The sequence below is a fragment of the Temnothorax longispinosus genome, chromosome 6 (assembly GCF_030848805.1).
Source record: "Temnothorax longispinosus isolate EJ_2023e chromosome 6, Tlon_JGU_v1, whole genome shotgun sequence".
Taxonomy (NCBI): Eukaryota; Metazoa; Arthropoda; class Insecta; order Hymenoptera; family Formicidae; genus Temnothorax; species Temnothorax longispinosus.
The window spans coordinates 23424321-23437857 of NC_092363.1; the positions used below are offsets into that span (position 1 = coordinate 23424321).

A 13537-nucleotide genomic window follows, 5' to 3' on the forward strand; every position below is an offset into this window, starting at 1 on the left:
TTCCTTACTTCGCACATTAATTGTTAAATGCATTATTGGACCTTGATATTGTACATACGTAATATTTCGTTATTTTTTAGTTAATACACAGAAAGAGTACTAAAGAGATTATAAGATTATTATTTTAAGCGTTAAAAATCGATATATTACATGATTTTGATGTAGATTTAATAAGCACCCTTGAATTTTCAACTGTTTTGAAAAATAGGACAATCGAGATTATTACAGGACAGAGGACTACAGAATTGGGAACTCATATATAGCGAATTGGATTGGATTGGATGCGCTCAGTGCGCATTAGCGCACATTAAAGCTGTCGTACACAAATCAACATAAAGTGTACTTTCCGCGCGTTACTTCCCAACTCTGATAAATTAGACATCAGCAAGAAAATTATAAAAAATTTAGCTATAAGAAACAGACCTAATTTAAAAAAAAAATTTTTTTTTTAAATTTTCAAATTTTTTCAAATTTTTAATTTTTTTTTAAATAAAGACAAGTTCAAAAGAGGCTACTAAACGGATTAAACGTTAATCCAATCTCGGACGACTTGGACCAATAGACTGCAGTCAATGCGAATTAAAACTAAACGGGAGTGTGAACGGCGCAAAATATATCTCGCGGTCTCGCGCCCGTGAGTCCCGTCTCGTTCCGGCGTTCTGTAACTATCCACGGTCGTACGTCAAAGCGCGATTGCCTCCGTCACCAGAGAAACAGGGTGGGACGCTTCTCGACTCTCGTCTCGTGTACTCACGTATGTATGTACTTCGCCGCGAGTCCTTTACGGAATTCAAACTCGAGGGGGAGCGGAACCGGATTCGGCGATGGCTGATGATTGGTATCGCTAGTATCGCAAGTCTCGTCTGCAATGTCTGCATCTCTTCGCTACTCCGCTTTCTTCGCCATCGCCACCGCCGCCGCCTCCGCCAACGCCGCCTCCGCCGACGGCTCTGTGGCGAGGGAACGATTCGCTTTCGTACTTTATTTCAGATTTGTGTTAATTTCAAGATAGACAATGTAATCAATGTAAATTATTATAAATTGAGTGATATTGATTGATCACTTTGAACTGTATTTTTGCATTTCTACAAAAATAAAAAGTAGTGTTAAACTAAATTTAGATTAATTGCATATTAATTTTGATATATTTATTAACGGTACATAGTAACATTAGTGACACAAAAAAATGCATGTTATTAATATACAAATTGTTATTTATGCTAATCTCTATACGAGCAGTATATTGTCCAGCTCACAGTTGCAACGCAAAATATGCATATTGTTTATTGTCTTTGGCGCCCGAAGAATACCGAATAAAACAGCTAATCCAGTTTTTATGCAGAATGTAACGCCATGACCTTAAGTGCAGCATTAGTCCCGTTATATTTAAAATCGTCTTTAAGTTACAAGATGTTTTAGTAATAAAACAGCCCTTGCAATGTCTTCAGATGAGTCGAGCCTTTCTAAAATCTGAAATATAAGATTGGACTATGAATACTGTTCTAAGTTGTAGAGACGTGTAATTTACAATACAAAAAAAAGTATAGGAGTGATATTATATAAAAACAATTTTAAATAAAAAAACATTTTTCCAGAACATGACTATTTTATTTTACAGATATTTTCCATATTGCTTAATTTATAAATGATTTTTCCTTTTTAACCCAGGTTTGCAATGTTGTTGCACACGGTAATGGAATTTTTTTTACATTTCTTAAATACCTATAAGTTTCTAAACTTAATGATCGTAACAAAATGGCTGACATAATATCTTCAAATGACCATTTTACATGACTCTTTGTCCGCGACATTAACATTGTAAATCTGGTTAGGTGTAAATATCTTACGTCGATGACTATTGCTCTCGCTTCTTTATGTTTATTTTTCGTCATGTTTTTAATTTCTGCTTGCAACTGTGCAATTTGTGTACTTAAATCTCGAATCCTTTCTTTAAGATTTCTATTTTTGTCTAAAAGTCTTCGGTTCAGTTCTCGTGACATTCTTAATTGCATTAAATTATCGTCAATCCCTTGCTTACTGTAAAATACTTTTCATAACAATATATACTAACAACTTAATTATGATTGTGATTGGAATCCATTAAATAATAATTTTAAAGAAACATTTAGCTACATACACCTGTTGTTTTATCGCTTCAATTTGCTTTTCCATATTTTGTGTAGCTACTTTATCTATATTTTTCGTCATGTTATTTTTAATTTTTGCTTGCAACTGTGCAATTTGTGTACTTAAATCTCGAATCCTTTCTTCAAGATTTTTATTTTTGTCTAAAAGTTTTCGGTTCAGTTGCTGTGATATTCTTAATTGCATTAAATTATCGTCAATCTCTTGCTTTCTGTAAAATACTTTTCATAACAATATATACTAACAACTTATAAATATGATTGCGATTAAAATCTATTAAGGACGTTCACCGGCAAAATCGTTTTCTTAGAAATTTTTTTAAACTTTCAGTATATTTTTAATTAAACGCGTTTTATACGTAGGCGTTTTATTCAATGCCCCTTGCGGTACTAAAATTCGAGATATTCAGCTTCAAAGTTCCGATTATTTTTTTAAACTTTCAGTATATTTTTAATTAAACGCGTTTTATACGTAGGCGTTTTATTCAATGCCCCTTGCGGTACTAAAATTCGAGATATTCAGCTTCAAAGTTCCGATTTTTAACACGGGATCCCTATTTTGAGCTCTCTCGACACGGACATTTTAATGAATAATAAGTACAGTTTTCTTAGAATTTTTTTAAAAAAATAGTATAAGATGCCTCATATTATTAGTAACGTGTGACAATAAAGTTCGATATAGCAAGCGGTATTTATTTTTGAGAAATAGTCGTCTAAAGAACACTATCGGACATAATTTTCGTCTGCTCGGAGGCAGGAAGAGGGAGAGATCACTGCGAGACTTGGCAACGTTGCTACCGCTGCGACATATAGGTTAAGTAGAGAACGTCAAGATCTTATGGGGAACGTTATTTAAATCAAGTTATTTAATCTTTTTTCTTTATGATTCATTATTATTTACTTTTAGAATGCTCAATAAACAAGTAGAACGTACTCATTTATGATTGGTATTGGAGAAATGGAAACGGAACAAAAATTTGCCAGATCGAGTAAAGCTGCGCGGCTAGACGAGTTTCAGACTTTTGCGCACGGAAGTAGTTGTCAACCATATCATTACTCCGTGTGTCTGAGTTGAGCACAACTGCCACCGGAGAACGTCCTTAAATAATAATTTTAAAGAAACATTTAGCTATATACATACACCTGTTGTTTTTTTGCTTTACTTTGCTCTTCCATATTTTGTTTAGCTACTTTATCTATATTTTTTGTAACTTTCTCATTCGTATCTTGTAAAGTATCTCTTTCCATATTCTTTGCAGCTTCTTCCATATTTTGTGCAACATCTATTTCCATTTTTGTTACAGTTTCTTCTTGCAATAAACGCTCCTTTTGTTGTGCATATCGTACAAGTTCTATAGATACAAATGACTTTCCTCTGAAAGAATATTGTAAAGTATTAGTTGTATTTGTACATTTGTATATTTTACATGGTTCCTTGCAAAATAATAAAGAACTTTTATTCAATTTGACCTAATTTACCTGTACACGAGTGATCTGATACTTAAATTCAGGCACAGTATAATATCTAACAATCTAGAAAATACTTACGGTACTTTAATTTTTTTGTTATCTTTCTTGTTTTGCAACATTCGACGTTTTCGTCGAATGTTTTCTAGATTTAAGAATTTTGTTGGAATAGATCCCTTTTTTAATCTTAAAATTTCTTTGACTGGGTCATTTATTAATCGTGGTCTTGTCTTCACAAGCTCGAAACAATTTTCCTCAAAATGGATACTGCATATTGTTGCTATAAATATATTAAATCATGATTGTGATGTATGTAAACATATGTAAGTAACAATGACATTGGGTCAAGTTGGAAGTTAAAATACTAACTTACCATCATTTTCTTAATGTTAACTTACCCGAATCAACTTTTATATCACTTTCTTTCCTTTGGCAAGCATTAAGCCATTGCTGACGAACAGCTGTTTCCCTTGGAAACCTATAAAATTTAATGTTTTTTGGCGCAGCATTATTTGCAGTATAACTCTTGCAATTTTTAATACAGCACGTTGGCATGGCTTCTTCACGAACAAAATACAATATGTAATATCCACGGTAATATCTCATAAAAATCTAATAAATTTGATATATTTGGCATAAGTTTATTCGTTTTATAATGTTTTACGATCGCGAGAGATATTTTTTTGAACCTGTTACGACCAGCTAAGAAACACGTGCAACGTTTAACACAAACTGTCCTGTCACATTATGCGAGGAGCCACATGTTGCTTCTTGTATCTTGGACAAATTTTTGATTGGTCAAAGGAAAAGACGACTGCGCATTTTTAAAAATGCTATACCAGTTTTTCTCTCCAACGTGAAAAGAAAAAGAGAAAAGGTGAACCGTGGAAGAAATTCAAAGAATGCTGGAAAAAGAATTTCTGAATAAGAAAAGGCGAATTTGAAGTGTGACAGATATTTTTTATGTAAAAAAATTAATTTTTTTTTATAATCGTAGCTCCTCCCCACCTCTTTCACTTGCCTCTGAGCCATAATAGACCTCTGTGGAATGTTAAATTTTTTTTTTAACGACAAAAATATTTTAAATACGGTTAAATTATACACAAAAATACATTTTTATCGAAAAAAATGCTCATTTACCTTTCACACAACACTGACGTAATCCTCCAACCATGCACTTTCGTGTCCCACCGAGATTTTGATCGTTCGCCGTTTCGAGACTAAATGAACTAGGACTTTGAAATTTTTACCTGAGGTTCCCTGCCACAATAACTTTTTTCCGGCGTGGAGAAGATTCTCTCACGATCATTTGCTTTCCGGAACAAACGACTGTTAGAAATTCGTGGGACACGAAAGGCATGATTGGAGCGAATAGGGTTAACTTTAACAGTTAATATATCGCTTCGCGGGGCAGAGCGGGGCTTTTTCTGCCAGATTCGTTCGTTTTGTGCAAAAACGCGTCGATTGAGCCTAAATTCAGCGAAATCGGTGAGGAGGGAGCTCTCCTTCAGATTTACCGAGATTTATTACCATGTCGCAAATTTAAATCAAATCTCGCGGTTTTCTTTATCGCACAGCGCACACCTGATCGAACGCGTTCCAAAATTAATCGAAAAGAGGATTTTCTGTTCCGAGAGCCTGGGGGTCGATTGTGTATCTTGAAACGAGGTGAAAATTACAAAAGTGAACAGATTTTACTAGATTTCGACAAATAAAATCGTAGATACGCTAGTGAATTTTCTCACTTTTGTAATTTTTACCTTATTTCAAGATATACAATCGACCCCCTGTCGATGTGACGACTGGTGACTAGAGACCCTAGAAATCAGAGATGAGACATTGACGGTCGATATATCGAGCTATCGCGATTATCCGCCATGTTGGTTCTCCTATGAATACTTTGAGACGTTGAGTGAAGGAGGTTAGGTTGTATAAGAACAAAAAAAGGGAAAACGTGTTTCCTAAATAAAATTATTATAAATATTTTCTTGTTGTTTTTCTTGTTTTTTTAATAATAAATTTATTATTGTTTTAGTTTTAATAGCCCGAAAGTGCGCTGCTTTATCATGTCCTTATTTCTCTGTATCTGATGAGCCACATTTTACTTTTAAAATTAAAGCCTTTTTCAAAGTTTTTGTGTCCCATGGTAAACCTTGATAATTTTTCCTCTTGATTGCTTTTATTTGATCTTTATTTAATATTTTCGATATGTGATCTTCTGGAGTTTTCTTCTGGAGATTTGTCAAACTTTCGTTTTCTCGACGTAATTTTTTATTACTCTTGCGTAGCGTCTTATTTTGGTTTAAGTATCTTATCAGCGATTTTCTGAATCCTTGACAATTCTTTTTTAAATTGCTCATTTTCCATTTTTAAAGACGTAGCTTTAATATCAATATTTTGCTTTTTCACAGTTTGAGCAGTTATAGCATTTTCAACCATCATTTCCGAAAAAATATTCGAAGTATTATTACTTTGTACAGTAGTACCAGAATTTGTAAGTACAGAATCATTTAATACAATATTAGAGTTTCCATTATCAACGAAATCTGATTCAGTTTCTATATTTGGTATATTATTTTCTGTAACTTCTTTTACCGTAGATACTGAAGTTTTCTTTATCTGAAGAGATAAAAATTTGTATTAAATAGCAGAAATTCTTTTTATTTTTACTACAGTAAACATGAAAGAATTCAAAGGCAAGATATAAAAAAAAAATCTAAAAGCAGAAAATAACTTACAGATGTGGCATCAAATATAAATAAATTTCTATCACTGGAGACAGCTTTACTTGCATACATATGATCATGAACAAATGAATGCAATTCATGTCTATCAATCTTTCGTTTTTTCAATGTAGAACTGTTAGTAATATCTTTCACTATTGACATTCATGAATAATTGTGATCATTTTGAGATATCTGTGAAAGATTATTAAAAATAGAAGGAACTGCTTGGAATTTAAGTTTTCTTTTCTCCTCTTCTCTATTTTTCTCCCAAGAGGAATAATCAAAGTGCTCCTAGAAAAATATAATACGTTATTATGGAATGATCAAATTTTATCAAAAATTTTAGCTAAGTTCTAACTTACAGAGCACACACGTGACGAATTTATAGGCTGCCAAGTACACCCATTAATTTTTCTCACATTAAATATCCAAGCAGTTTGTACCTCAACATTTTTAGGAAAACGATGGAATGAAACATATGGGTAATTTTCATCTCCTTCGAGTTTCCGATGCTTTTTAAATATATTTGCACAACCAGATACACAGCACTTTATTCTGTATAATAAACAAATTATTCTCAAAAGAAAGGATCAAGTTCAATAATATATAGCTTTGAAAGAAAAGTCAGGTCGTTAACAGCACATGTTGATTTTGAGATTATTCAGAAAATATCGCAAATGTAGAGAATATTACAGATGTTTTTAGTAAATTAAGTCTATTCTCAGTTAGAGTCTTACATAAGGACTCCATTTTCAATACATTCTAAAGGCTCAGTCACAATGAGAAAAATAAGGAATAAGATAAAGGAATAAGGAATAAAGGAATGTCGCATCTCACTTCAGTACACGTACATTAAAGTGAGATGCAACATGCCTTATTCCTTATTCCTTTATCTTATTCCTTATTTTTCTCATTGTGACTGAGCCCTAAGTATGTACATTAATATGATATTAGAGAGAAAATGACATCGTGTGCTATTAGACGTTAGATTAAGTTTACGTCTGATAATAAATATGTACACAAATAGGAATACTTACACCATAATAATAATAATGTATTGCACAAAAGTGTAAATTATAAACACTAATAAACTACTATTAATATACAAATATGCATTATACATATTTCACTACCGATGTCAATCACATGCAGTGCGGAACCAACATGGCGTTATTATCACGTGATTTGCCCCTTCAATGTCGCATCTTTGATTTCTAGGGCTACGGTCAACGTGACGCTACAAATGCTTTGGAGTTTGGAGCGTTCTTCTTCTCTTTCTTTCTTCATTGAAAAAAAAGAGAAGAGGAATGCTTCGAAGCATTTGCAGCGTCACGTTCACCGTAGCCTAGTCTCTACTGGTGACGACCTCGCGTCTCTCGAGCTTTTCTGAACCGCGTGCGGCGCATCTTCGTGCGGCGCGTGATTCGTGCCCGTTCCCCCTCCCGTTTCCGCGCGACCGCCACACTCACCACTTCGCGTAAACGGACGGATGGACGGACGGTCAGGCGGCGGCGGCCATATTATCAGTGAGGTGTCAGTATTTTCCGAACGTGACGGGATTTTTGGGTGTGGATCGTGCGATTTCCTGTTTCGCCGGCTGTCGCGGGGAGTTTAGTAGCGCGAGCGCGAGCGCCAGGCGGGCCATCGTCGTGGATGTGGTGCGGCACACGTGTCACGGGGAACCACGGGTGCGTGCAAGCAGAATCAGGTAAGCGCGCTGTCGATGTCGCCGACGTCGCCGTCGCCGTCGCCGTCGCCGTTGCCGATGTCGTCGCGCTAGAAGGCTACATTCGCGATTCCCCGATTCGCTGTCTCGCCGTCGCGAAGAAAGAAAAAGGGAATTCAGAGCTGGAGCGCCGCGGGCGCTCGCGTGCGCGCGCGCGGGTCGTCGCCGATCGTCGCCGGTAACGTCGGTTACCCGGATCGAGACGATCGCGATCGTTCGATCCGTCTTCGATCGCGGCGCGGCGTCCGCGATCTCGAATCACGCGTGATTCAGAAACGCGTGACGGGCAGCCGCCGCAGCCGGGAGTCGGTCAACCGAGGCGACTTCGCGGGGTCGACCTCGTAACGACGCCGCCGTCGCCGCGCCGGTCGCCGTGAAGCCAGGCCGCCTCTTTTACCTCTTTCTTTCACAGTGCACGTTGGAGTTCGGTGCGTGATATATCCCCGGGAACCGGGAAGGTACGAGGAATCGAAGTTGCTTCGCCGGAAAACCGGTTCGATCGTACCGACGTCTCGGTTGAGCTTACTGCTCAACTTGTAACTTAATTTTCTTTCTTTCCCGTGCGCCACGTTTTACCGACGTCGATTCGGCCTCGCCTCGTCTCGCCTCACCTCGTGATTTAGCCGATTCTTCATTCTTCGTAGATCATATATTTGTACGTATAATAACTTATAATAAGTATCCACCGATATTTAATCGATGAATAATCAACAGTGATGCACGCTCCTGATTATTTTACTTGTAAAAGGACGAAAAATTATTAATGTCCATTTCTACCACCACTGTAAATTGATTTTAATCCTAGTTTATTTTTTTATCTTTTTCTAGTTTTAAGAATTAGAAAAAGATAAGAAGTAAGTTAAACCGAGATTAAAATTAATTGGAATCTACATTGGTGGAAATGGACATAAATCAGACGTCGTGACGAAATTCGCTCGGTTAGCAAGCCACGACACTACGTTTCTTCTTCCATATCGAAGAAAGCACGATTGAAGAAATAGAAAATTGCAAATTGATCGTACAAAACAATTGTTGATAAGCGTCTAACTATATTTCTGTTTGCTGTATTAAAAATTAGGGGACTAGGAATGTGAAGTAATTTATGAAGGTATAGAATGATAAATTGATTAATCGACCAACTAATCCGGTTGCACCCGCATATTTTCCTTTTCCGTCTATAGGGTGTCTCAAACTCGCCAGCGCAGTTACATTTGAAATAAATATTTTGATGTGTTCGGGCGTAAATATTTTGACAAATTTCCGCGAACTGTTTAGAATGGCAAATCGACATCAACGAGTATATATTCTTCAATTAATCTCGAGCTAACTATATAACGAAACTTCCGTTTCGATGTTATTGTTAAAAATCCAAATATTTAATAGAATTAAAATTTGATTAAAATCCCAAGCGGTGAAACTTTCAGTTTCAATCTTAGATTAGAAATCTAAATTACGTGTTGGCAAACGAACTTGATTTTAAGTATCCCAGTTTTCGCTAAGAAGTTTCTCTAAGAGACCCGTTAAGGTAACTCGCGTGAGCGACACCCTGTATAAAACACCTGAAGCTACGGATTTAGAAAGGAATCGCGGTTGACAACTCGACGAACGCGTCGAATCGCGTTCTCCACTTTCGTTGCCCCTCTGGTCGAGAGTTATGCGCGTTACGACGCGAAGGGAAGGGGACGGGAAGCCGGTGTCGTGTGTTCTGTTCGGCGGCGGCTGTGTCGGTTCGAGATTCCCATCCATCCCGGATACGGGACCTAGACGGGACCCCATCTCGTCATGTGCCCGCGACACGGCTTCATCACCTCTCTCGCTGAAGCGTACAGAGGTTATCCCTGCACGACGGTGTACCCTCCCCTCGCGCACGCTCGCTCGCGCGCCCCGCGGCGCCTTTCTCGTTGAGAAATCCTTGGACGTTCATTCCCGTCACACGTGTAGCGTTTCAACGTGGCCGCCGCGCCGCCGCCGTCGCCGCTCATCTCGCGTTCACGCCTATCGCGATCGTCACGAATAATACGGTTCAGTGTCGGAGAGAAGACCCGAGCGGAATACGAAATACCGTGTCGAAGTACGCTTCCTGCACGGAGATAATTAATTTGGCACGCCGATATAAATTGAAAACTTTATTAACGCCGAGCTTTCTTCACGTGTGCAAAGATATTCTTCATATAGATATTTTCTGTACGCAAAATATTTATAATATTTATCTGCATTTTTTATCGGTCTTTTCGACAGATGACATACACTGTTAAATTCATAGTCAATCCAGTTTTGAAACTATTGTATACTATTTGATCCAAAAGTTTTCTTCTTTTGATCATAATGATCGTTTAAATAGGAACTCCTATTTAAATGATTATTATGCTTAAAAGAAGAAAACTTTTGGATCGAATAGTATACTATAGTTGCAAAACCAAATTATAAGCCACTGTGTAAACGTAGTCAGTGTCAAATTATATTTAATTTCAGTCACTTTTAACCATTCCTATAAGTCGCCACTGTGTCGATATATGTCGTTACTTTAATTAAAACAATGTTAATTTAACTAAACCAATTGAGTTAAAATAATACTGTTTTTTTTTGTTAAAATAATAAATTTTGACACACATGATAAAGATAAAAAATGTTATTTAACTCAAGATATTGATTTAAATTTTATTTTTTAATATTTTAACAGTAAGTTGATGTACGCGCAATCATTTTGGGATGTTAATTAGTTGCGTTAAATTCCTTCCGATTACACTTGTAAAAATAAAAGAATTGAACGTGTTAATGAATATTATGAATTATATGTCTTTCGTCGAAGGTATCTATCAAGCTGACAGTTTTGAATTGATGTCTTTAGATCGTCATGCATGTTCATATTTATTGGTCCGCAGTGTCAATGCGCGTTTCGACCTTGTGTAATATATTTTCGTGGTGATGTCATCCGTTATTTTATGGTTCTGTGGCGGAATTGAATCATCGCGGTCCTCTTTCTCTCTTTTTCTCTCTTTCATACGGATAGGATAGTTTATCGTTCTCGGACACACATAATCGACAGAGATTATCGTGGTAGACCGTGCGGCTTCCTTCCGCACAACTGTTGATATTTCAGTCACTGTCAATCTTAAATCATTTGCGAGTCGTCGTAAAACATAAACGTTGGAAATCCAGACGTTTGTCCCTGACGGACAATTATTTAAGAACGTGACGCAGTATATTTAAATAATATTTAAATATATATTAAATTTATAAATATATAAATTATTGTATAATTATATATTAAATATATAATTATGCTTTTTGTTTGCTCATAGAGGAAGCTTTGTTTTTGAGAACATTTTTTTTTTAATGTCAATGTGTTCAGAATGTTTTAAAATGTCGAAAAATACATTTTTAAAGAATGTTCGTATGTACGCGCGCGCGTGTGGTATTAGAAGTATTGTGGTAGCTCTAACTTTCGTAAGTCTAGAGATATCAGACTCATTTTTTTTAATGTAGGGTATTATTAAAGCTAAGTTGTTATTTAATTGAGCGAGAGTCGGTGGAGTTCATTTTTTATAAAATTTTGAATTTTTTGAGAAATTCTTTGCAGAGCGCAGTGATTACTGTAAAAATGCATACTGCGCTGGGCGCAGTAGTACTGTGAAAATGCATTCTGCGCCGAGCGCAGTGATTCCTGTGAAAATGCATTCTGCGCTGGGCGCAGTAGTACTATGAAAATGCATTCTGCGCTGAGCGCAGTGATTCCTGTAAAAATGCATTCTGCGCTGGGCGCAGTAGTACTGTAAAAATGCATTCTGCGCTGAGCGCAGTAGTACTGTAAAAATGCATTCTGCGCTGAGCGCAGTGATTACTGTGAAAATGCATTCTGCGCGGAGTGCAGTGATAAGTGATAATGTCTAATGCATTCTGCGTTAAACGCAGTATATAATAAAATGTATGCTTAGATCAAATAACAAATAGAAAAACTCAACAGAAAAAATACTCAGCTCAACTACCTGCATTCTGCGCTTAGCGAAGTAAATCTTTTCATAATAGAAAATCGCTGCTAATTGAATGGATATCGGAAGTTAACATGGTAATTTAATAATTTTACAAAACGGCAAGCAGTAGTGTGTCTTACAATGTATACATATCAAGTGCAAATGAAGTGATTGCTAGTCGTATGTGCGCATAAATGCATTTATATCTGTTGGAGTTTGAAATAGCTATTCTTCAATGGATAGATATGAGTGCTATATTGTCTTTTGATATATTGTCTACCTTTATAATATAATCTCTAAATTTTTAGTTGGAAAAAAGTGTGCAAATTGGAAACTTGCACATTGTTTTTTCACCATTTTTTTTTGCTAACAAAGTTTCCTTTATGAGGAAGCCAATCTATCTCCAGAAGAGCTTCGTGAACGAAAAAAAAATGTGAGAAAGCAATGTGCAAGTTTCTAATTTTTTAATTCGTTATTAGGTATATCATAATGTTAGGCCCTGCATAATAAGGCACAATGAAGCACATATTAGGAATAAAAATAAATATTAAATATTAGGTATCGGAAATAAAAATAATAATTAAACGTAACGTACAATGGAAACGAATAATAGGAATATTTCTACATTTACATATTCTAATATTTAATATTTATTACAGGAATGTTACTATATTTATATAGCCTATTTAATATTTATTCTTATTTGTAATATGTGCTCTATTGTGCACAGAGCCTTACATGCGGTCCGCATAAAATATTCCTACAGTTTTTAAAACTGAAAAAGTTTTAAATCAGGTTCGTATTTTTTGTGGGAATCGGTGAGACTTAATGGCACATTAAATCGTACTTCTGGAAGACGGGAGAATCGAATACAGCACTTTTCTCTGAGGGAACCTCGGTTTCCGGGCTTTGTTCCGCAAAAATCATCGTCGTGCTTCTCTGGGGAAGGAGACCGGATGTTCGTCACGTCGGCTATTAATTACATGTATATTGAATTCGGCGTAAATTATGGTTTAATCGCGGCAATTCGTTACGACAAATCGTCGCGCAAATTGTTAATTTGTTAATGAAAATCGGCTTATACTTTTCTCGAAGGTTTCTCCGAATCGTCAAACGGGAACTAATAATTGTGTTAATTTCAGAGATATTTACTTTACATCCTCCTATATTCCGTCGTAGATTACGACAAATTAAAAGTTAATTACAAGGTTAAAAGATCGATGCGATTGACGATCAATAATCAGCGGATTACAGCTTGTCGGTGAACGGCCTCGAAACGGATGATCAGATTGTTTTAGAGCCGTACGAGGACTCGTATTTTTGTCGCGCATTTAGCGATTGAAACGCCCACGCGATTGTTATCTTACGTCGGTTCCGAACAGCGATCCGAGGCGCGTTACGAGATCTTCGACGCGCCGAGCCATTACATTTCGTATATGATAAATGCTGGTTACAGCTCAGCGCTAAGTGGCGCTAAATGGAGATAAGCGTTTAAATGCCGCG

The 13537-nt window shown here is 36.4% G+C and overlaps 2 protein-coding genes across 7 annotated transcripts in view; one reads left to right on the forward strand and one right to left on the reverse strand.

The window, feature by feature from the left end:
• Positions 1-965: 965 nt before the first annotated feature.
• On the reverse strand, positions 966-7692 carry LOC139814621 (uncharacterized). 6 transcript variants are annotated; one of them, XR_011732497.1, is made up of 10 exons: positions 7375-7692; positions 6700-6892; positions 6350-6628; positions 4301-6230; positions 4010-4089; positions 3693-3891; positions 3286-3519; positions 2138-2356; positions 1848-2037; positions 972-1470 (listed from the first exon to the last, which is right to left on the reverse strand). XR_011732497.1 is itself a non-coding variant. In XM_071781036.1 (9 exons), exons 4-9 carry the CDS (start codon positions 4215-4217, stop codon positions 1399-1401), a joined length of 1122 nt encoding a protein of 373 aa, XP_071637137.1. In that variant the 5' UTR covers positions 4218-6230; positions 6350-6628; positions 6700-6892; positions 7375-7692; the 3' UTR covers positions 966-1398. The 6 variants fall into 6 exon arrangements, 5 of the variants coding, with proteins under 5 accessions (XP_071637137.1, XP_071637133.1, XP_071637136.1 ...); XM_071781036.1 differs by having other exon boundaries at positions 966-1470; positions 4010-6230; XM_071781032.1 differs by lacking the exon at positions 972-1470 and having other exon boundaries at positions 1488-2037; positions 4010-5268; positions 5372-6230.
• Positions 7693-7869: 177 nt separating this feature from the next.
• Moe (moesin) overlaps positions 7870-13537 on the forward strand; it is a 33222-nt gene continuing 27554 nt past the window's right edge. Inside the window, exon 1 of the mRNA XM_071781030.1 lies at positions 7870-8045. The gene's annotated coding sequence lies outside the window, so the exon portion shown is untranslated. The remainder of the gene's footprint in view (positions 8046-13537) is intronic.